This window comes from Populus nigra, chromosome 8, assembly GCF_951802175.1.
Source record: "Populus nigra chromosome 8, ddPopNigr1.1, whole genome shotgun sequence".
Classification (NCBI taxonomy): Eukaryota; Viridiplantae; Streptophyta; class Magnoliopsida; order Malpighiales; family Salicaceae; genus Populus; species Populus nigra.
In genome coordinates this window covers 12,868,143-12,890,778 of record NC_084859.1, presented here as the reverse complement: position 1 = coordinate 12,890,778, position 22,636 = coordinate 12,868,143, and the positions used below count along the sequence as shown (strand labels likewise).

The window sequence follows — 22,636 nt, the reverse complement described above, 5'->3', positions numbered from 1 at the left end:
TTGTTTGTCACCCCTTTAAATTCCATTCAGTTTACTCATTCAATATAACGAGGAGGTCATATTTTTTTTTAAGGATAATAAAAAATAGTCCAGCGCCTTTTATATTATAATCATATTGCAAAATATATTTTTATTGAGATATTAATAAATAATAATTTTTTGATCTTTTAACATTTTATAAAAAAAATATGCAACGCATGTTTTATTCAACCAAAGAAATAGAAGGAATGTAATAGATATTGGTGTCAATGAATGTTTTGTTAGAAGAGGGGAGTTCAATAAAGATGAATTTATCCTTTGACCATGCCAAAAAAATAAATTAGAGTCCATAAATTTATTATTATTATTATTATTGTTTTATTTGATTTTTTAATTTTAGATTGATTAAAGAATGTTTTGTAATTGAAAATGGAATTATTCATATTTATATGGTATTTTTATGATTTGTTTTGGTTAAAATAAGTTGAAGTTTGGATTTGATTCAATAAATTTTTATGCCCGAAATGAAATATATGAAATGAAACTGGAATATTTTGACTGAAATTTATTCAAAAAATTCATAATAAACTAAGAGTTAAAATAAAATAAAAATTATTCTATTTTGTTTTATTTTTTAAATTTATACGAAATGTCTTGAACACTTCAATCGAAATGAATTGGAATTGAGAACCTTGCTTTCATGAGATGTCTCGCTTTTCCTTCAAGGAAACATCCCAATTATTAATATATCATTATTTTTTTCTCTCGACGAATATGATCAATTAGCCCTCTAAAAGCGGTCGCGCCGCACGATTTGAGCAACAGATCGTGCGAGACTGCGAGTCTCTCAAATTACTTAAACAAGGAAAATGGAAGCTCCAAGTCACGGGCGCGTTGAATAAAAGTTACAGACCGAAGATTCATCGGCTGTTTCCATACCCCTACCTGGAGATTTCGATGAGAAGTGTTTTTTGGTGCAATTATATCTATAAATTGGGCGCTGCTCGATTTCCAATCATCCCAAGCCCGGTGGTAGTAGAAGCGTAACTTTCTAAGGTTGCGTTTCATGCGTGTGAAGATCGTGGTTTTGAAGTAGAATAAGAAAGAATTAGAACCAGTCGGAGCTATATACAATGGATCAGTGCACCAGGAATGCCTTCGCTGAAGAAAGATCGACTGCGAACAAGGCTCAGGTATGTGATTTATTTTTATATTTTTTTTAATTTTACCAAAGGTCAATATTGCTTTGGATGAAAGAATTAGGGGTCCCGGATAAGTCTTGAAGCCCAGAATGTGCTCGACACTTTCTCTAGCCTGTACATGCATGAAGTTCTTTGACTTCTCAATCGATCTTAGACGGGAGAAATTATTAGATATATGGAAGAAGATTATACTCTATTTTTCGCATAAATATATATGAAACCGGTTATAAAAGAAATTGTTCGTGAATCCAAACCTTTATGAAAGAGAATACATGCATCTCCTAGCTAGTGTAGGGATGCATAAACCAAGCACTTAATATTAGATGAAGTCTAATTAATGATTTTATATTATTCTTTCTAAACACTAATCCATACCTTTTATAGTTCACATGATTCACCATTTAACTTGCATACATATCAAATTTCTCTAAATTAATTATAATTGTTCTGAAATTGAAGTTCATTTTATAATTCAAACACTTGTTAGCTAGCTTCTTCTCCCTTGTCTTTTGAGCTTGTGGGATTCCTGCAATTACTTTAATTCATTTATTAATTGGTCGATTAAACTGCTCCAGCCGTCCATGTCCTCTTTTTAGATTCTTTTCCTCAATCTCTTCAGTGTGTGAGGAACTCTAAATAGGCATTTTATTGTCATTGCCTAGACTTTATATATATATATATATATATATATATATATATATATATATATATATATATATATATATATATATATATAAAATTTCTCATGGCATGTATAATGTTTAGTGGATGGTGATCGCACACTAATATGGACTCTTTACATTTTCTTTCTCATACGAATCTCTTTATCTATTTTGACGGAAAGAAATGTCGATTATCGGTGCAATATTCTGTCTATGCTTACAACAAAAGTCTCGAATGAACTATTAAAGGTTCAACTTTCTTTTTAACTTCATTTGTATTTAGTTCTTACCTTCTTTTTTTCTTGGCGTGCAGAAAAGGAAAAGAACTGGCAAAAAACATGCAAACATGAGAAGATTAAAAGCAAAGATGGCAGAGATTGGTGAACAACAAAAACGTATTAAAAAGGGGCAAATGGAAATCAGAGAGAAGTTTGAAGAGATTGAATTTGAATGCGATCAACTGAGAAAAGAAACGTTGCTTATATCACAACAGGCTGCGTGCAATCAACAACGCCTGAATCTAATGCTCAAGATCGTGAAAGCACGAGAAGACAATAATTTGTCTGAAGCTGACAGGCTTATTCAATGTCTTCGGTTAGTTTCGCCCGACTCTCCTTAATTAACCTTCTTTCTTTCTCTATGGCTCTTATGTTTTTTAATTGTAATTCTTTCATCAGCACATTACTTAACTCTTTTTATCTGAATAAAAGAAACTCTTTAGCTAACAAGTTTGGAGTTCAAGAACTGCCCATCATTTTATTTCCAGAAAAACAGAAGAATTCAAGTTGAAGCTTGATAATTAACTTTGATCGTTTGTTTTTACTTTATAATTTTCAGAGAAGGCATGATGAAGCAAACATGGAAAAAATTATGAATATGTTCAGATGCAAGGGATGAATCAATGAGAAGAACAAATAATAAAGGTCCCGGCCGTCCATTTCAGCACTGGAGTATTAAAAATGGCTTGTGTTCTAGCTATATATCAATGGCAACAGCAGACTTTTGTTAAAAAAAAAATTAAATAAATAAATTTTCGACTTCCATGGTTGAGTGTCATTGAGTAGTACCCTACTGTCGAGGTGAGGCAGCTAGCATTATAGAATCGCCCCTTCTAAGTCTCTGTAACCGGTTTAAGTGTGTTTGGTTTGAAAAAAATAATTTAATAAAAATTAATTTTAATTGATAATGGTTTGATATTTATATATGACTGATTAAAATTGTGGTTGAAATTAAGATCGAATAAAAAGTAGTTTAATATGTTTGGTTAAAAATAATTTTAAAATTGAGGTTATAAAATAACTAAAAAATATATATTAATATTGATGATTTTTAATTTAAATATTATAGATTTAACTATATTATTACATCATTAAATAAATAATATTTTTATATCAAATTTTTTTTATTGTTCTATTAACCTATTTAAAATTTCATCACGTATGAAATTCATCCGATAAAAATTATAGTTTTCATGATTTTTTAAGTGTGTAATAAAATCAGGTAAAATATCATCAAGAACAAAATTAAGATTACGATCAAATTTTATAAATGTAATGTCATCATGTGATTTTTTTTAATTTATTTAGTGTTATTAAATAATATTAAATATTAGTTTTTCAAGTAAAATATAATTAAAAAAAATTAAATTTTTTTTTATTGGATCTAGTCCAATCAAAATAATAAAAAATAAAATTTAAAAGGGATCCGGTCCGGCTAGACAATGAAAAACATCTTCACTGTCTCCACACAGTGGAGAGTGGATATTCACTCTCCACTGTTCATTTTTGTAAAAGTGAACAGCTCCGCTATTTATTTTTACAAAAGTAAACAGCTATATATGGAGGTAGAGAGAAGTAGCTTGAAACTGCTATTTGCTGACCTGCATTCAAAACCTAAAACACAGTGGGTCCCTCATGAAATAAATCACCTAATTACTAAACACTTGTTTTTCATGGTTTGCTTTAAAAACAGAAACAACCGTGTAAATAAATACCTTCTTAAATAAGGTAGAATATATGATTTGATTTGATAAATCCAACTGAAAGGTGATCTTGTTGTTAAAAAAAAAAAAAAAGAAGTGCCCATGGATTGTATTCTCGCAGTTTGATGGAATCCAAGAACTACTGTGTCAGGTTTCAGGAAATTAATGCTTTCTTCTTTCCCACAGTAAAAAGAAGTGCCCATGGATTGGGTGCGTGGAGGTAACATCTGATCAAATCTGGGTGGCTTTTCTTCTCGATTTACAAGGATATTGGGATTTATTATAATCTTTTTATTATCTTGATATATAAATGCCCCCACTGATTTCACAGACGCTGTTTTTAGTCTTACCTAGCTACTCTTTCGCTATTAGTTTTCACTACCTAAATATGCCCACTTGTCATGATTGCTGGTGGGATAATTTATTTTTTCCAGTAAAAAAAATTAAATATATAAAGTTTTTTAACATGATTTTGGATATAAAAATATTATATCGTGGATCAATATATATATGTAAACAACAACAAAAGAAATACTAGATTAATTAACTTAGGCTAAACCCGCTGGCTAACTCTACGACAATGATTTTACTCTACCTAGTGAGTTTATAGGTTGTCATATTTGATTTGTTTTAACTGATGCAATCCTTGCATTTTTCTACTAATTTGGTGATCGTGCGCCTCCAGGATCCATCGATCATGATGCTCTTGCAGAGTCAAGATTATATGGTTTTTTAATATTTATATAGATAGGAAATTGTTGTCCATCATGAACACGGCAACCTAAAGTTCTGAGAGCAAGACTTCCTCAATCAAAAACCATCCCCTCTATTATGAGCACATCTTTTATGACCTTCAGCCATGATAATAATCAATTAAAGAGCATAGTTCTTGAATGTAATGTTCACGAGATAGAATTGTGAATTTAAGAGAAAAAAAAGGAATTGCCAACCTTGTTCTGTATTATTAAGTCTGTCGCAACTACATTATATATAAGATTATTTTTCTATATTGTCCTAAGCTAATTCTGGAATAAGAGTTACAATAGAAATACATATCTTTGACAGCATATGTTTCCTACAGGATATGTATATACTCTAGGAGGTACTGCTGTTTTCTGGAATTCTACCTTGCAAAAGATCGTCGCTCTTTCAACAACAGAAGCTGAATATGTTGCAGTCTCAGAATCTGCAAAAAAGATCGTATGGCTGCAGAGTTTTCTGAAAGAATTGGGCAAGATGAATGGAAAGGGTACTTTGTATAGCGACAGTCAGAGTGCAATCTTCCTTGCCAAGAATCCAGCATTTCACTCTAGGACTAAGCATATTCAGATCAAATATCACTTCATTCGACAATTGCTAGACGATGAAGAACTAATGCTAGAAAAGGTCTGTGGAAGCATGAATCCAGCTGACATGTTAACCAAAGGAGTTACACTTGATAAACTGAAGTTGTGTAAAACTTCAGTTGGCCTTCAAGGATAAAAGATGATTTCATTGTTTGTCTCCAAGTGGGAGATTGTTAGCAAGTGGAAGACAAACAATGTCCCACCATATGTAAGTGGGAATACCTAATCTCCCACTTGACACATGGTGGAGGACATAATCAACGGCATAAATCATTTATGCCTCTTCACTACCATATATATATACATATGTATGCTCATTGAAATGTTGTAGAGTGGCAGAGAAGAGTGAAAACATAGAGAGAAAAACGTGAGAGAGAGAGCTTGAGTTGAGTAGAGAAGATTTTCTCCTCCTCCTTGTTTTGTTGTTTGTATTGTTTCTAAGCTTGATTAATACAAACCAGTAGCTCCGTAGAGTAGGCAAGTTGTCGAACCATGTAAATTTGTGTGTGATTGAGTTCTGGAATTACCCAACATAGTGGAGTCACTCTCCACTGCTCACTTAAGTGAACACTGGAGAGTATATTATACTCTCCACTGCATGGGATGTTGATGCAGAGAAGGGGAAGCAATTGAGAGCTGCTTTCTCTTTTAGAAACCGTTTGGGAACGCGGTGCATATGGTGTTCCCAAAAAAGTTAATATATTTTTTTTGCTAAAATTTAATATGGCTTGTATGTTTTGCATCTTTTTGATGTGCTGATGTCAAAAATAATTTTAAAAAAATAAAAAAAACATCATTGGCATGCATTTCGGTACGAAAAATTATTTAAAAAGCAACCGCTATTACACTGCCAAACATACTCTTAGATAGTGTTTGGCTCTGCGTTAGCTTCTGCTTTTTTTGTCAAACGCAATAGCATGATGTTTGGCTATGGGACCCACGATGTTTCACCTGCGGTTTTGTGCAAGCAATTTTTTCCTACTTTTCTTGCACTGTTCATGTTAATTGCACTGTTCAATGAACAGTGCAATTCTCTCGCACTGTTTACTTGCACTGCGTGACCTTAATTATTATTATTATTATTATTATTATTATTATTATTATTATTTTGTAGTGTGTTAATTTTTTTAATATTTTTTTTAAAAAAATTAGTTTAGAGTGAATTTTATACCTGATAATATTTTATCTAATTTTATTATACGCTAAAGTAATTATAAAAACTGTAATTCTTATCGGATGCATTTCGTACATAATGGAATTGTAGATGCTTTCATGGAATAATAAAAAAATATTTCATATTAAGTATGATTTATTTCATGATGTAATAGTAATAGTTAAATCAATAATATTTAAATTAAACATCATCAATATTAATATATATTTTTTAAAATTATTTTATAACCTCAATTTTAAAAGAATTTTTAACCAAACATATTAAACTATTTTTTTTTAACCTTAATTTCAACCAAAATTTTAATCAAATATTTATTTTTTTAAACTAACCTCAACTAAAAATACTTTTTATAAAATAATTTTTTTCAAATCGAAACTACCACAATTCCAAACATTCTTTTAATCCCGATACTCTTAATGCCGAGGTTGAAACACAATTTATATGGGTCCTACATTAACAATAAAGTAAGTTTGCTTTAAAAGTTGCTGCACTCGCGTAAAAAGACGGACACTAATCAAATAAATAAATTTTCGACTTCCATGCTTGAGTGTCATTGAGTAGTGCGGTACCCTACTGTCGATGAGGCAGGGTTTGTGGTTTGATTGGGGGTTCTATACATATTCCAAGGCACGATTTTATTACTTGGGTGACCGGCCGGCCGGCCATCTTAAAATTAAGACTCTGTACTATGGAGATTGGAGAAGAATTAATATCGGTCGACTTCATTCCATGTTTGTCTGAAAATGAAGAAGAGAATAATCACATTTTCTTTGTATTCTCTGCTAATCAGAGGATCCAATACAGTTTGTTTGTTGCAGCTATGCAAAGTGGACTGATTGGTTTTGTATTCTCACAGTTTGATGGAATCTAAGAACTAAGAGCGAAAACCATTAATTCATCGAAAGAAAAGGCTTAATTAACAGTACTACTGTGTCAGGTTTCAGGAAATTAATGCTTTCTTCTTTCCCACCGTAAAAAGAAGTGCCCATGGATTGGGTGCGTGGAGGTAACATCTGATCAAATCTGGGTGGCTTTTCTTCTCGATTTACAAGGATATTGGGATTTATTATAATCTTTTTATTATCTTGATATATAAATGCCCCCACTGATTTCACAGACGCTGTTTTTAGTCTTACCTAGCTACTCTTTCGCTGTTAGTTTTCACTACCTAAATATGCCCACTTGTCATACTTGCTGGTGGGATAATTTATTTTTTCCAGTCAAAAAAATTAAATATATAAAGTTTTTTAACATGATTTTTGATATAAAAATATTATATCGTGGATCAATATATATATATATATATATATATATATATATATATATATATGTAAACAACAACAAAAAAATACTAGATTAACTTAGGCTAAACCCACTAGACAATGATTTTACTCTACCTATAGTTTTGATTTAGTGAGTTTGTAGGTTGTCATATTTGATTTGTTTTAACTGATGCAATCCTTGCATTTTTCTACTAATTTGGTGATCGTGCGCCTACAGATATCCATCGATCATGATGCTCTTGCAGAGTCAAGATTGTCGCACCATTTGGCAGGATGCAGTTGCAGCAGCTACCAAAAACCAGGACCGCGAGGTCCAATAACCGTGTCATTTCTTCTTCACCTGCCGTCAGGGGTGAGCAATATTCATTAAAAAAGCTGATTATATGGTTTTTTAATATTAATTTATATAGATAGGAAATTGTTGTCCACCATGAACACGTCAACCTAAAGTTCTTAGAGCAAGACTTTCTCAATCAAAAACCATCCTCTGTTATGAGCACATCGATCTTTTATGACCTTCAGCCATGATAAGGTTTTTGGAATTGGCGGGGCCGTCCAGAGCGCGTAAAAGTGTTTTTGTGGCTAGCTAGCTTTGCATGGGAAGTTACTTGCTAATGAGCAACGCACAGGTTCATATATATATATATATATATATATATATATATATATATATATATATATATATATATATATATAAGTGGAGGAGTGTTTGGAAGGAATGTTGAGACTGTTAAGTTGTTGAAATTGTCAAAGTTTATTCTGTTAATAATTCCTATTAAGTGGAACACGTAAACTAAGTCTTTAACTGATTTTCTTGTTTGTTACGTACCATGTAAAATGTGGGTTGTTATGGTTTCCACCTTATCATCACTATGTAAGGCTTATATAAGCCAACAGTTGTTTTGAATTCAATAAGAGAGAATTGTCAGATAATTGTTTTGTGCTTAGAATTTCCATATCAGAGCAGGTCACAGGATCAGTGACAAGAAACCGCAGTTTCTTAAGAAGAGTGTAAAACATCAAAGAGTGTAAAGATCACAGAGAGAGTCTTAATATGGCAGCTGAAAATACTTTTGCTCAACCTGCAATTCTTAAGTTCGATGGTTATTACGATCATGGGTCCATGCTTATGAAAAAATTTCTTCGTTCAAAAAGAGTACTGGAGTTTTGGTTGAGAATGGCATTTCTATCACAGCAGAATCCTTGTCCTTGTCATCAATGTTTTGGACCCCCATCGCGTGAGAATGGGTTTGGACCCCCATCTGTAGTAGCTAGGGCCAGCTAATCCATCCTTGTCCTTGTCATCAATGTTTTCCTGTAAATGTCTGAATTTGTGAGCTTTGGGGAGATAAAGTGATGAGCACTTGAAAGAGGGATCGAGAAAGGCTGTTGACTGACGAAACATCGGCTGCTGTATGGAATTTGAGAAAAAAGGCATCGGATTTGGAGCAGTGATGGCTATCGGGTTGACAGTAGCAATAGCAGCAGTTGCAAAAGAAGTCATCAGGTTTGTTGCAGCAACAACAGCAGAGGAGGAAGAACTTGATGAATGATGATGATGATGAGGAGGAGTTTTGAGTTTCTGTTGTTGGCTTGTTGCTGTTAGGGTTCTAAAGGGGTGCCTGAGATCTGTACAGTAAAGTCTCGAGTTCGGATATATATTTTTTATTTGGGATAGCTAAGATTTTACTCACTCACTTCAACCTATAAAATATGCTTTTTAGAAGTGAAGTTTTCTCGAATCCAAAAAAAAATTGTTGATGTTAGGATTAATGCTATGATACAATTTAATTAAAGAGGCTATAAACATGTTGAGATATAAACTAGAAGCCGATATGTTTTAGGGCTCCAAGCAGAACCTTATATATGTTTATATTTAAGGTTCAAAAGAGAAGTTTTGGCAGTGTTATGTTTTTACGGATCTGTCTTTAGTCCACGTCGGCTTTGAATTTTTATTTTAACCTAAATAATTATTTTATTTATTTTATAGATATTCCTCGATTTGTATGATGAGAAAGAAAGTTATTGAAAAATAAATAAGAAGAGAGAAACTTATTTGATAGTCATATTTCAACAACCAAAATAAAAGGGAATAATATAAGATACAAAGAAAATGCATAACTAATCTCAAAATTTTTTGAATTTTTATTTTTATTTAAAATTTTATTTTATTCATTTTTCAGTTTATAAATTTAAAAAATAAAAGAAAAAGTTATTGAAACATTAAAAATAAAAAGTTGTTGGACATTAATCATTTTTCATAAAACAAAAGAACTTATATTTATGTTAAAAAATAACGTTCAATGAGAGGATTTTGATTTTGATTGTGATAATTTTTTCTTTAAACATGATTGAAAAGACATATCAATGGTTGTTTAGATTTATTTATTTTATCAATGGTTGTTTAGATTTTTATATTTTAATGAGTTTTAGGTGTTTTTAAATTGATAAGTGGTTTAAGAAAGTTTTTATGGTATTTTAGAGATTTTTTTCATAATATAAATAACATGTTTACCGAAAACAACATATTTAATTTATAAAATCATAATGTTTTAAAATGAATTTATACCATAACTTAAAAAGAAGAGGAAAGGAAGGTTTGGATTATTAATGAAAGACAATTTGAAAAAAACGAATTGGATCTCGCAATAGGCCCAAGTGGAATAAAAGCCTTTCTCTTCTTTGTTTCCTTTGTTGTTTGCAAATAAGATTAGTAATCGAAAAAATAGAATACAAAAAAAATTTTGAGTGAACTTTTCCACGACATATATTTGTCTTTTATGAAAGGTTGTTTATTCCGTTTCAAAAAGTATTTTGTTTTTTCAATTGGAATGAAATGTTTCGTTAATTTAGAGTATTTTAGCATGCCATTTCGAGATTGTATTGTTTATATACACACACGCAGATATATATATAATTCAATAAATATAATTCAAATTTAAGATAAATTAATTATAAATCATGCAATACAAACACAATGTCAAATAAATATAATTTAAAAATTTAAAATATTTCTAAATAGTGAAGATTAAATAAAACTTTAATTTCAAGTAATTCAACTTAAATAAAATATCAAAATATTATAAAAGTAAAATGTTTTAACAAAAAAAAAACATAAATTAAACCAGAACTTTTCACTTCTAAAAGATAAAGGGAAGCCGCACAAGCTGTTCATGTCAAAACGCTATAGCAATTAATTCTTGAATGAAGGTAGAGGGGGTTGGAATTTGAGTGTCACATTTAGGTTAACGCACGAACACCACCTAATTAATATTTTTTTAACCCTTAATTAAACTATAAGTTTTGTTTGTCACCCCTTTAAATTCCATTCAGTTTACTCATTCAATATAACGAGGAGGTCATATTTTTTTTTAAGGATAATAAAAAATAGTCCAGCGCCTTTTATATTATAATCATATTGCAAAATATATTTTTATTGAGATATTAATAAATAATAATTTTTTGATCTTTTAACATTTTATAAAAAAAATATGCAACGCATGTTTTATTCAACCAAAGAAATAGAAGGAATGTAATAGATATTGGTGTCAATGAATGTTTTGTTAGAAGAGGGGAGTTCAATAAAGATGAATTTATCCTTTGACCATGCCAAAAAAATAAATTAGAGTCCATAAATTTATTATTATTATTATTATTGTTTTATTTGATTTTTTAATTTTAGATTGATTAAAGAATGTTTTGTAATTGAAAATGGAATTATTCATATTTATATGGTATTTTTATGATTTGTTTTGGTTAAAATAAGTTGAAGTTTGGATTTGATTCAATAAATTTTTATGCCCGAAATGAAATATATGAAATGAAACTGGAATATTTTGACTGAAATTTATTCAAAAAATTCATAATAAACTAAGAGTTAAAATAAAATAAAAATTATTCTATTTTGTTTTATTTTTTAAATTTATACGAAATGTCTTGAACACTTCAATCGAAATGAATTGGAATTGAGAACCTTGCTTTCATGAGATGTCTCGCTTTTCCTTCAAGGAAACATCCCAATTATTAATATATCATTATTTTTTTCTCTCGACGAATATGATCAATTAGCCCTCTAAAAGCGGTCGCGCCGCACGATTTGAGCAACAGATCGTGCGAGACTGCGAGTCTCTCAAATTACTTAAACAAGGAAAATGGAAGCTCCAAGTCACGGGCGCGTTGAATAAAAGTTACAGACCGAAGATTCATCGGCTGTTTCCATACCCCTACCTGGAGATTTCGATGAGAAGTGTTTTTTGGTGCAATTATATCTATAAATTGGGCGCTGCTCGATTTCCAATCATCCCAAGCCCGGTGGTAGTAGAAGCGTAACTTTCTAAGGTTGCGTTTCATGCGTGTGAAGATCGTGGTTTTGAAGTAGAATAAGAAAGAATTAGAACCAGTCGGAGCTATATACAATGGATCAGTGCACCAGGAATGCCTTCGCTGAAGAAAGATCGACTGCGAACAAGGCTCAGGTATGTGATTTATTTTTATATTTTTTTTAATTTTACCAAAGGTCAATATTGCTTTGGATGAAAGAATTAGGGGTCCCGGATAAGTCTTGAAGCCCAGAATGTGCTCGACACTTTCTCTAGCCTGTACATGCATGAAGTTCTTTGACTTCTCAATCGATCTTAGACGGGAGAAATTATTAGATATATGGAAGAAGATTATACTCTATTTTTCGCATAAATATATATGAAACCGGTTATAAAAGAAATTGTTCGTGAATCCAAACCTTTATGAAAGAGAATACATGCATCTCCTAGCTAGTGTAGGGATGCATAAACCAAGCACTTAATATTAGATGAAGTCTAATTAATGATTTTATATTATTCTTTCTAAACACTAATCCATACCTTTTATAGTTCACATGATTCACCATTTAACTTGCATACATATCAAATTTCTCTAAATTAATTATAATTGTTCTGAAATTGAAGTTCATTTTATAATTCAAACACTTGTTAGCTAGCTTCTTCTCCCTTGTCTTTTGAGCTTGTGGGATTCCTGCAATTACTTTAATTCATTTATTAATTGGTCGATTAAACTGCTCCAGCCGTCCATGTCCTCTTTTTAGATTCTTTTCCTCAATCTCTTCAGTGTGTGAGGAACTCTAAATAGGCATTTTATTGTCATTGCCTAGACTTTATATATATATATATATATATATATAAAATTTCTCATGGCATGTATAATGTTTAGTGGATGGTGATCGCACACTAATATGGACTCTTTACATTTTCTTTCTCATACGAATCTCTTTATCTATTTTGACGGAAAGAAATGTCGATTATCGGTGCAATATTCTGTCTATGCTTACAACAAAAGTCTCGAATGAACTATTAAAGGTTCAACTTTCTTTTTAACTTCATTTGTATTTAGTTCTTACCTTCTTTTTTTCTTGGCGTGCAGAAAAGGAAAAGAACTGGCAAAAAACATGCAAACATGAGAAGATTAAAAGCAAAGATGGCAGAGATTGGTGAACAACAAAAACGTATTAAAAAGGGGCAAATGGAAATCAGAGAGAAGTTTGAAGAGATTGAATTTGAATGCGATCAACTGAGAAAAGAAACGTTGCTTATATCACAACAGGCTGCGTGCAATCAACAACGCCTGAATCTAATGCTCAAGATCGTGAAAGCACGAGAAGACAATAATTTGTCTGAAGCTGACAGGCTTATTCAATGTCTTCGGTTAGTTTCGCCCGACTCTCCTTAATTAACCTTCTTTCTTTCTCTATGGCTCTTATGTTTTTTAATTGTAATTCTTTCATCAGCACATTACTTAACTCTTTTTATCTGAATAAAAGAAACTCTTTAGCTAACAAGTTTGGAGTTCAAGAACTGCCCATCATTTTATTTCCAGAAAAACAGAAGAATTCAAGTTGAAGCTTGATAATTAACTTTGATCGTTTGTTTTTACTTTATAATTTTCAGAGAAGGCATGATGAAGCAAACATGGAAAAAATTATGAATATGTTCAGATGCAAGGGATGAATCAATGAGAAGAACAAATAATAAAGGTCCCGGCCGTCCATTTCAGCACTGGAGTATTAAAAATGGCTTGTGTTCTAGCTATATATCAATGGCAACAGCAGACTTTTGTTAAAAAAAAAATTAAATAAATAAATTTTCGACTTCCATGGTTGAGTGTCATTGAGTAGTACCCTACTGTCGAGGTGAGGCAGCTAGCATTATAGAATCGCCCCTTCTAAGTCTCTGTAACCGGTTTAAGTGTGTTTGGTTTGAAAAAAATAATTTAATAAAAATTAATTTTAATTGATAATGGTTTGATATTTATATATGACTGATTAAAATTGTGGTTGAAATTAAGATCGAATAAAAAGTAGTTTAATATGTTTGGTTAAAAATAATTTTAAAATTGAGGTTATAAAATAACTAAAAAATATATATTAATATTGATGATTTTTAATTTAAATATTATAGATTTAACTATATTATTACATCATTAAATAAATAATATTTTTATATCAAATTTTTTTTATTGTTCTATTAACCTATTTAAAATTTCATCACGTATGAAATTCATCCGATAAAAATTATAGTTTTCATGATTTTTTAAGCGTGTAATAAAATCAGGTAAAATATCATCAAGAACAAAATTAAGATTACGATCAAATTTTATAAATGTAATGTCATCATGTGATTTTTTTTAATTTATTTAGTGTTATTAAATAATATTAAATATTAGTTTTTCAAGTAAAATATAATTAAAAAAATTAAATTTTTTTTTATTGGATCTAGTCCAATCAAAATAATAAAAAATAAAATTTAAAAGGGATCCGGTCCGGCTAGACAATGAAAAACATCTTCACTGTCTCCACACAGTGGAGAGTGGATATTCACTCTCCACTGTTCATTTTTGTAAAAGTGAACAGCTCCGCTATTTATTTTTACAAAAGTAAACAGCTATATATGGAGGTAGAGAGAAGTAGCTTGAAACTGCTATTTGCTGACCTGCATTCAAAACCTAAAACATAGTGGGTCCCTCATGAAATAAATCACCTAATTACTAAACACTTGTTTTTCATGGTTTGCTTTAAAAACAGAAACAACCGTGTAAATAAATACCTTCTTAAATAAGGTAGAATATATGATTTGATTTGATAAATCCAACTGAAAGGTGATCTTGTTGTTAAAAAAAAAAAAAAAGAAGTGCCCATGGATTGTATTCTCGCAGTTTGATGGAATCCAAGAACTACTGTGTCAGGTTTCAGGAAATTAATGCTTTCTTCTTTCCCACAGTAAAAAGAAGTGCCCATGGATTGGGTGCGTGGAGGTAACATCTGATCAAATCTGGGTGGCTTTTCTTCTCGATTTACAAGGATATTGGGATTTATTATAATCTTTTTATTATCTTGATATATAAATGCCCCCACTGATTTCACAGACGCTGTTTTTAGTCTTACCTAGCTACTCTTTCGCTATTAGTTTTCACTACCTAAATATGCCCACTTGTCATGATTGCTGGTGGGATAATTTATTTTTTCCAGTAAAAAAAATTAAATATATAAAGTTTTTTAACATGATTTTTGATATAAAAATATTATATCGTGGATCAATATATATATATGTAAACAACAACAAAAAAATAATAGATTAACTTAGGCTAAACCCACTAGACAATGATTTTACTCTACCTATAGTTTTGATTTAGTGAGTTTGTAGGTTGTCATATTTGATTTGTTTTAACTGATGCAATCCTTGCATTTTTCTACTAATTTGGTGATCGTGCGCCTACAGATATCCATCGATCATGATGCTCTTGCAGAGTCAAGATTGTCGCACCATTTGGCAGGATGCAGTCGCAGAAGCTACCAAAAACCAGGACCGCGAGGTCCAATAACCGTGTCATTTCTTCTTCACCTGCCGTCAGGGGTGAGCAATATTCATTAAAAAAGCTGATTATATGGTTTTTTAATATTAATTTATATAGATAGGAAATTGTTGTCCACCATGAACACGTCAACCTAAAGTTCTTAGAGCAAGACTTTCTCAATCAAAAACCATCCTCTGTTATGAGCACATCGATCTCTTATGACCTTCAGCCATGATAAGGTTTTTGGAATTGGCGGGGCCGTCCAGAGCGCGTAAAAGTGTTTTTGTGGCTAGCTAGCTTTGCATGGGAAGTTACTTGCTAATGAGCAACGCACAGGTTCATCTAGGGATGATTCTTATGGCTTTTGCGGTGCTACTGTGGAGTCTGTTTGCATGTTTTAAGGACTGTCCGGTTCTGTGGTGTGGCAGCAAGTCTTGCTGCTAGGGTGGACACGACTTTCTTCTCTTCCAACTTGCTTGACTGGTTCCAGAGGAATTTACGTAACGACAGAACTGTGGTTTTTGGTGATGTATCTTGGGCCGTGCTGATGGATGTTATTGACTTGGAGAAACAGGGATGTTTTTTAAATAGATTTCCCACGGCCTCCACGACCTGTTAAAGTTCTTTCTATTATAAAATAATATAAATTATGTATGATTATTTAATATAATATTAAAATCTTAATAATTAGCCGGTCATATTAAATCTTATTATTTTTATTTATTTAATAAAAATTAAATATAAAATAATTTTGACTATACAAATTTAAAATTTAAAGAACTTTTAGGTTAGGAAATGATATAAATTATATTTTAAATTTTTTTAATAATTTCAAGTATTAGTTTTTTTGAACGGCATGCAAATCCAACTTCAGCTCACTCGTCTAGTTAAGCAATGTTACTGTGCTTTAAAATTGTTTTCACACTGATTCAGTTTATGTTATTTAGGCATGCACAAACTGTTGCTGCTGCGTAGGGAAAAGTTGGGGTTAGTATTTTTTTTTTCCCCTTCTTTCCACCCCTGTCTTGTCTTCGATAGAAAGTAGAGACCATTGATGTCGTCATCAAAATTGTGTCATTTTTTACAAGCTGGTTTGATCTTGCTAAAATATATATATAGGTCACTGATGTTTCTCGACTATATTGGTGCCTTTAGTTTTGTTTTTATCGTTTTACTATCTTCTACGTAAAAAGAGGGTTGTTTGCCTATGGCTGTTAAAATGTCATTTCAACAGTGAGCTATCATAATGAATATGTAACTGTACCCTTAGATTTTGATCTTCTACTATCTGTGTCGCTTGTTATCTGGAGGCTAACCTGGTGATTTTAGACACAGCCCCTTCTTTTTTCCATGCAAAGGTCTTGCATGTATGGTGATCTTATTAGTCATGACATGCATGTTCTGAGAATGGGCATTAAGCAATTTTTCCTGATTCTGGCCTCATATCAGTCACTTGTTGCAATTCTTATTTTTAAATTGGAAAGAAGTTCATCATTACATGGAAGCATTTCGGAGTTGGAGCACGAAAATTCGTAGTTTAATCATTGTTGACACACTAGTTTGTCTTTAGTAGCTGAAATTTTCAACCATGTTCATTCTCAAATGGAACTGCTGGAATTGGCATATCTCTGGCTTCATATGTTTTTTCCCTGATAGAAACTTTAAAGTTTCATAAGAAAAAATATAGCCTTTTCCTTTGTGACCAGGTATTGTTATACTTGAAAAACCGTCAGCCATTGAACTGTCGTTCTTATCATAGCTATGGTCATATTTTCCCCTTTCTTTAATTGATCTAAGTAGGCATCATCTTCTCAAATTCATAGTCACCACCTCTTGTGCAGGTGAATCCGATAGTACTGTGGTTGTGCCAAGGGCTGTGTTAGCTGTAGATGTTTCCAGGCATGGGTTTTGTAATGTCAGCATCTGCATAGACTAGTTCATTTTGCCCCCAGTGGTTCTATCTGTCTCCTTCCTCTACTAGACAAGTGGCTTCTTTTTTAGTAAATTTGTTGTATTTGGCATGTAAAACATGGGAAACATGAAAAAGTGGAAGCTTTTTTGGACAAAATCTTCGAAGTGTAAATTTTCCTTGCCACAAGGTTGTTCTAGAAATGCTTTTTGGTGTGGTTTACTTCTTCCTCCTTTTTTTTTTTATACAAAACCAGATTTATTTTGGGGCCTCAATCTCATAGGAGAGATATGTTTTGCCTCGATCAATTGTTTTATCTCGTTGCATGGCTACAAGAAACTGAGTGGGATTTCTTTTCTCATACTAATTTAGCATTGCTCCACCATTAAAGAAAAGATATAAATATGATGTGCCTGGATGCTGTCAGTTGCCTATTACCAAGAGTGAGTAAGTTGAGCGTAAGCCTGATCAAATGCTCTTAGGATTTATTGGGTGGATTTTGGGGCTTGTCATGTTTGGTCATAGAGGTTTTTAGGCACCTGGATTGGTGCTTGACTAATAGTAGCATTTTCTTCCATTCTTGCAAGGTTTGGTGACATTTCATGAATTCAGAATGAAAGCTAGAGATATGTGCTGATTAACACATCCTGATCTCATTGGATATTGATGGTATTTGCATTTTCACTTGAACGAGGTCACTTTCTTACAAATTCAACTGCCAGGTAGTTTTGCTTCAGAATCTTTAAATGACATTAGTAAGTGACCTTCAAACTCTTGAGGGCCCGAAATTGTTGGATATATCACACACTGTTTCTCATCAGAGTTGCTCTGGCAGGACAGAGCTTGGTCTTTGACATCTGATGTGAAGCTCTGAAAAGTTGCTGTTATTTGCTGGTCACGAGTCTTTTCTGTGCTCCTGTGGTGCTCTATTTGTGTCTCCACTATTCCAATGCAGGAGTTGCTATTGGTCATCTGCCACTGGATTAAAGTGGAGATGAATTGGGTTTGCAACTTGATTGGTCTGTTGTTGCATAGATCGTGGGAAAAGTAGATGCATGTGTATTCTGTTCTCATTCCACATGACCTGCTGTTTGGTACTTGTGTCTTCCACCTCAACTGTCTTTGGTGATTGACATTCTTGTCTTAGATTGGTTTAGTGTTTCCAGTTTCCTTTCTTCGACATTCTATCATTATTATAAAAAAGATACAATGGGATATGTATGGATGTGGTTTCTTGACTTTTGCCATTATTAAATTAATTGAGCTTAAGCCTGATCTACTACTCTAATCAATACTTATAAAAAGAAATCCTTATATTCATTTTTTGTTTTTAAACTTCTTTCTCAATGCATCACTAGGGAAGGTGAGCATGTACTTGATCAATATTTTCCAAGGCATTCATGATGAACAATCTGTGAAGTACAATTTTTTTTTGTTTTGGTTTTTCTCTGCCCAGGTTATGAGTGAAAGTAGAACATCAAGCCCTCTCTAATGCCAAGTTGAAGTCAACGAAACTGAATGGGCCATGTGGTCGTAATCCAATGATGATAGCTATCCAGGTGAAAGCTACTCGTGGCTCTCCTGCTGAAGAAACACACTAACCAAATTCCCAGAAGGTATTTCGATGCTTATTTTACATTGTTATTGTTGACAATTGGAATGCACAGTGTTAGTCTAATTGCTTGCTAGTTCACGTTTCTCGGATTGAAATATTGGATGCTGCACACTTTCCACTGCTGAAGATACGCAATTAGTTGCGTGTGCAATAGTATTGTAAGCTGGAGTTGGTGTCCTTGTTCATGAGAAATGACAGTCCAGCCTGATATAGCTTGTTAGCAGTGGCTAGTTTGTGCTAGTAATGGGGGTGAGAGTAGATTGGTAATAATATCGACTTCAAATTCATCGAGAAAAGGTAAATCTAAGGGGAAAAGGATAGTGGAAAGGTTTCATTTCAAGCTCAGGCAATCAATAGCAATCTCTTAAGGTTCAGTACTCTTGGAGGTGATTATCAGAAGGCATGGTTTTGTCAGGCCAGATTAACTCGTAATCCGCTTGTTTTATTTATGTATATATAAAATAACCCTAATTAATTTTAGGGTTCTGTGAAGTTCCCCTAAATCTACAAATTCCATTTTGTAATTGTGCTCTTGAGGTTCTAGTCTTGTTCCCTTCAGCTCTCAACCCTTTATCTTTCTCCATCAACTTTCCCCGTTATTTTTATGGTCTGTGATATAACGCCATAGGATCTGCATGATCGAAATTAGCACCAAAAAGGAAAAAAAAATTGTGTTGATGGCATTAAATTAAGTTCCCGGTTGAGATTGTGGCCTAAATATTGTTTGTTAATTTTTTTTTAATTTTTTTTATGTTTGAAATCTTTTTAATATATTGATATTAAAAATAAATTTTTTAATAAATAAAAAAGATTATTTTAATATATTTCAAATAAAAAATATTTAAAAAATAACCAACAACACTGTATTCTCAAACAGTTTTATTCAGTGCAGGATATTTCTACAATTCTATGTGAACCACAAATAGAATAGAACAATAATTTTGCCACGCCATTTTCTTATAACGGCACACCTCAGCATTATCATAGTAAGCTATTTAAAAATGCGCTGTTGAGGCGTGCCGCTATCAATCTGAGGCGTGGCAAAGTCACCATCCTGACGGCACTATATTTTTTAAAAAGAAATAAAAAAGAATGGCAGAGTAATTTACAATTCCATGTCATAATAATCACAGAGTTGCGAAAACAACCACTAAATGTAAAAACAGCAAATATCGCATAAAAATAAGACGTGACGCCAAGGAGAGTAGGAGACAGAGCACCGAAATTTGAACATAAATCGATAAAAAATACAAAGAAAGAAAGAGAACAGCAGGGAGAAAATTCCATGGGGGGAAAGAAAGAGAGAGGAAAAAGGACAAAAGTCAACATTCGGGGACAGGTAGGTCCTCCTCATCTGGCGGAGCCAACACCCATTCACCCTCTTCGTTTCTGACCATCCCTTTGTTCTTCTCTACCCACCAAATCCCAGGGACCAGGCACTCGTCTTTCAAGAACTCAGATGACTTATTCACCAATGCCAAGCTCCTCTTCACTTTCAGCTCAAACTCTTGTTCCTCGCCGTTCCACCCTGCCACTATATGCAACATGGCCTGCAAATTATGCCAATCACTCGGATTCTTCGAGTCCTTCAAGCTTGGAGATTTCCTCGTATCAATTTCAAACTCAATTCCAGTATAAACATACCCCATCAAACGCCCTGGATAGTGCGGTATAACATCGATCTTATTTTTTATATGCAGAACCTTCAGATTTGGATACTTGTTAAACCTCTCGTTGAATTCCTTGTTTCCAACTTGTGGGCTGCCAAAGACAAAAGCTGATACTGGGATATCTGTAATTCCATTTTCCACAAGATCAAAAGCACTCAAAATTGATAAACTAGCACCAAGGCTGTGACCAGTAAAGATAATGCTCAGGTCGTCATCCTTGTATCGCTCCCTTAGCTCTTTAATATGGGCCAAAAGCTGCGCCCTCGCACTTGATTTGGTGAAAGGCGAATTTGGGTCGTCAGAAATATACATCGTAAGCCAGCCTAGCATCACTTTAGGAACTTTGTCATCGTCATCGTCACTGCTGCTGCTGCTTTCTTGATCATGAGTAGTGCTTGTAGCACCCCTTAACAATGGTTTAGCAGACTTGAGCTTTGCGCCTAAGATGTCAACCCATTCGTAATTTCTGGTGGTTCCGCGGAAGGCTATGTAGATTTCACGGCGGCCAAGAGTTTTCGTCTGTTCATCAGAGGTGACAGCGATGTAACCAATCCAGTTGGTTTCACGGTCCCAGGAATCACGAGATAGAGAGTGGAGAAGGAAGGCTTCAGGGAGGCTGACACGAGCAGTGGCGTAGAGGAAAGAGGAGACTTGATAGTTTTCGGGGTTGTCAAGCATCACTTTATGAAAGAAGTTGCGCTTGCCGTACCGGCTAGTGCCGCAATACCTGGAGTTCTGGTCGTTGTTGAAGGCATCATATGTGGCCTGGCAGAAGTCGCCACATCGGAGAATGAGTTTGCGGAGGCTGAGGTCGAGAGGGTCAAGGAGATTATCCCAGTTTCTGCTGCCCAGGATTTCAGGCCATGTCGCCTCACTTGTTCCGTCCATGGGGAGGTAGCTAGCCAGGTATCTGGGCTAGGTGCTGTAAAGAAAATGGAAATGAGGTGGGACTCGTGGCATTAAAAAACCAAAAGAATACATAAAAAGGAAAGATGTGGTGTTAAGGGCACATGAGTGATGATGATGATAATGTTGTGATTGCGATCCACCGTCACTCTGCTTTTTCAAATGGATAAATTGGTCAATCAACTTTAAAAAAATCATGAGAAAAAACTTTTGGTGAATTAATATATATATATATATATATATATATATATATATATATATATATATATTGTGATTCTAACTGAACTATGATATTAATAATAATTTTATAGTAATTTTAAATTGTAATATTTAATTAAATATTGTATTTATGAAGCATGATAAAATTATAATTGATATTGTGGTTTAAAAATGCAGTATTTATTAAATTTCATGACTAGTTAATTAGTCTATCATTTTATAATAATGAGTTAAATCAGCCAACCAGTTAAGATAAAAAAATAGAGATAAGTTATTGTATGAATAGTAAATTTTTAAGATTTTAATTAAAATTTATTTTTTAGTCTATAAATTAGACAAAAACATATATCTTGATCCATAAAACATTTTCATAGTTTTTGTATAAACTGGTTGATCGATTCATACAATTAGATTAATCGGTCGATCATTTGAGTTAGAAGATTCATAATGAGGTTACTGTCTCATCTAAATTTAACAAATAAAAAAAATAAAATTTATGAGATTTATTATTTATTTTGTTAATCTCATATTTAATTTAGTTAATAATTTTTAAAAAATTAAAAATTTTATAATTTTAGCATAATTTTAAAAAAGTTTTTTCTCAATAAAAAATATGCTCAAAGTTTTTCCCCGCTTAAAAAAACCGTGTAAAAAAAGACGATGTTGAGACAAAATTTGGAGATTCCGGTAAGCTATAGTTTGAGAGCTAATTTGAAGTTTTTTTTTTCCTTGTGCAGGGAACAAGAAGCACGATATTCATAAGTCCGAATTCTAATGTCTACCGAAGTCTTCCGATACCCTTCTAACATGGACTTGGTCACATGGTGGTCCCTTCAAGCAACATTTAG

The 22,636-nt window shown here is 32.7% G+C and overlaps 3 protein-coding genes across 3 annotated transcripts; 2 read left to right on the top strand and 1 right to left on the bottom strand.

Moving 5' to 3' along the window:
- Window positions 1-765: 765 nt before the first annotated feature.
- Window positions 766-3,029, top strand: LOC133701422 (uncharacterized). Its single transcript, XM_062125334.1, has 3 exons — window positions 766-1,172; window positions 2,157-2,437; window positions 2,681-3,029. The coding sequence occupies exons 1-3, from the start codon at window positions 1,113-1,115 to the stop codon at window positions 2,715-2,717; spliced, it is 378 nt and encodes a 125-aa protein (XP_061981318.1). The 5' UTR covers window positions 766-1,112; the 3' UTR covers window positions 2,718-3,029.
- An 8,666-nt stretch (window positions 3,030-11,695) lies between these two features.
- Window positions 11,696-13,915, top strand: LOC133701416 (uncharacterized). Its single transcript, XM_062125324.1, has 3 exons — window positions 11,696-12,102; window positions 13,043-13,323; window positions 13,567-13,915. Exons 1-3 carry the CDS (start codon window positions 12,043-12,045, stop codon window positions 13,601-13,603), a joined length of 378 nt encoding a protein of 125 aa, XP_061981308.1. The 5' UTR covers window positions 11,696-12,042; the 3' UTR covers window positions 13,604-13,915.
- Window positions 13,916-20,144: 6,229 nt separating this feature from the next.
- Window positions 20,145-21,648, bottom strand: LOC133702338 (phospholipase A1-IIdelta). The gene has a single exon (XM_062126662.1). It carries the CDS (start codon window positions 21,549-21,551, stop codon window positions 20,316-20,318), a length of 1,236 nt encoding a protein of 411 aa, XP_061982646.1. The 5' UTR covers window positions 21,552-21,648; the 3' UTR covers window positions 20,145-20,315.
- Window positions 21,649-22,636: the final 988 nt, after the last annotated feature.

Coding starts and splice junctions, on each gene's coding strand:
- LOC133701416 (XM_062125324.1), top strand. CDS start 12,043: ATGGATCAGTGCACCAGGAATGCCTTCGCTGAAGAAAGATCGACTGCG. Junction 12,103..13,042: donor CGACTGCGAACAAGGCTCAG/GTATGTGATTTA, acceptor CTTGGCGTGCAG/AAAAGGAAAAGAACTGGCAA. Junction 13,324..13,566: donor AGGCTTATTCAATGTCTTCG/GTTAGTTTCGCC, acceptor TATAATTTTCAG/AGAAGGCATGATGAAGCAAA.
- LOC133701422 (XM_062125334.1), top strand. CDS start 1,113: ATGGATCAGTGCACCAGGAATGCCTTCGCTGAAGAAAGATCGACTGCG. Junction 1,173..2,156: donor CGACTGCGAACAAGGCTCAG/GTATGTGATTTA, acceptor CTTGGCGTGCAG/AAAAGGAAAAGAACTGGCAA. Junction 2,438..2,680: donor AGGCTTATTCAATGTCTTCG/GTTAGTTTCGCC, acceptor TATAATTTTCAG/AGAAGGCATGATGAAGCAAA.
- LOC133702338 (XM_062126662.1), bottom strand. CDS start 21,551: ATGGACGGAACAAGTGAGGCGACATGGCCTGAAATCCTGGGCAGCAGA.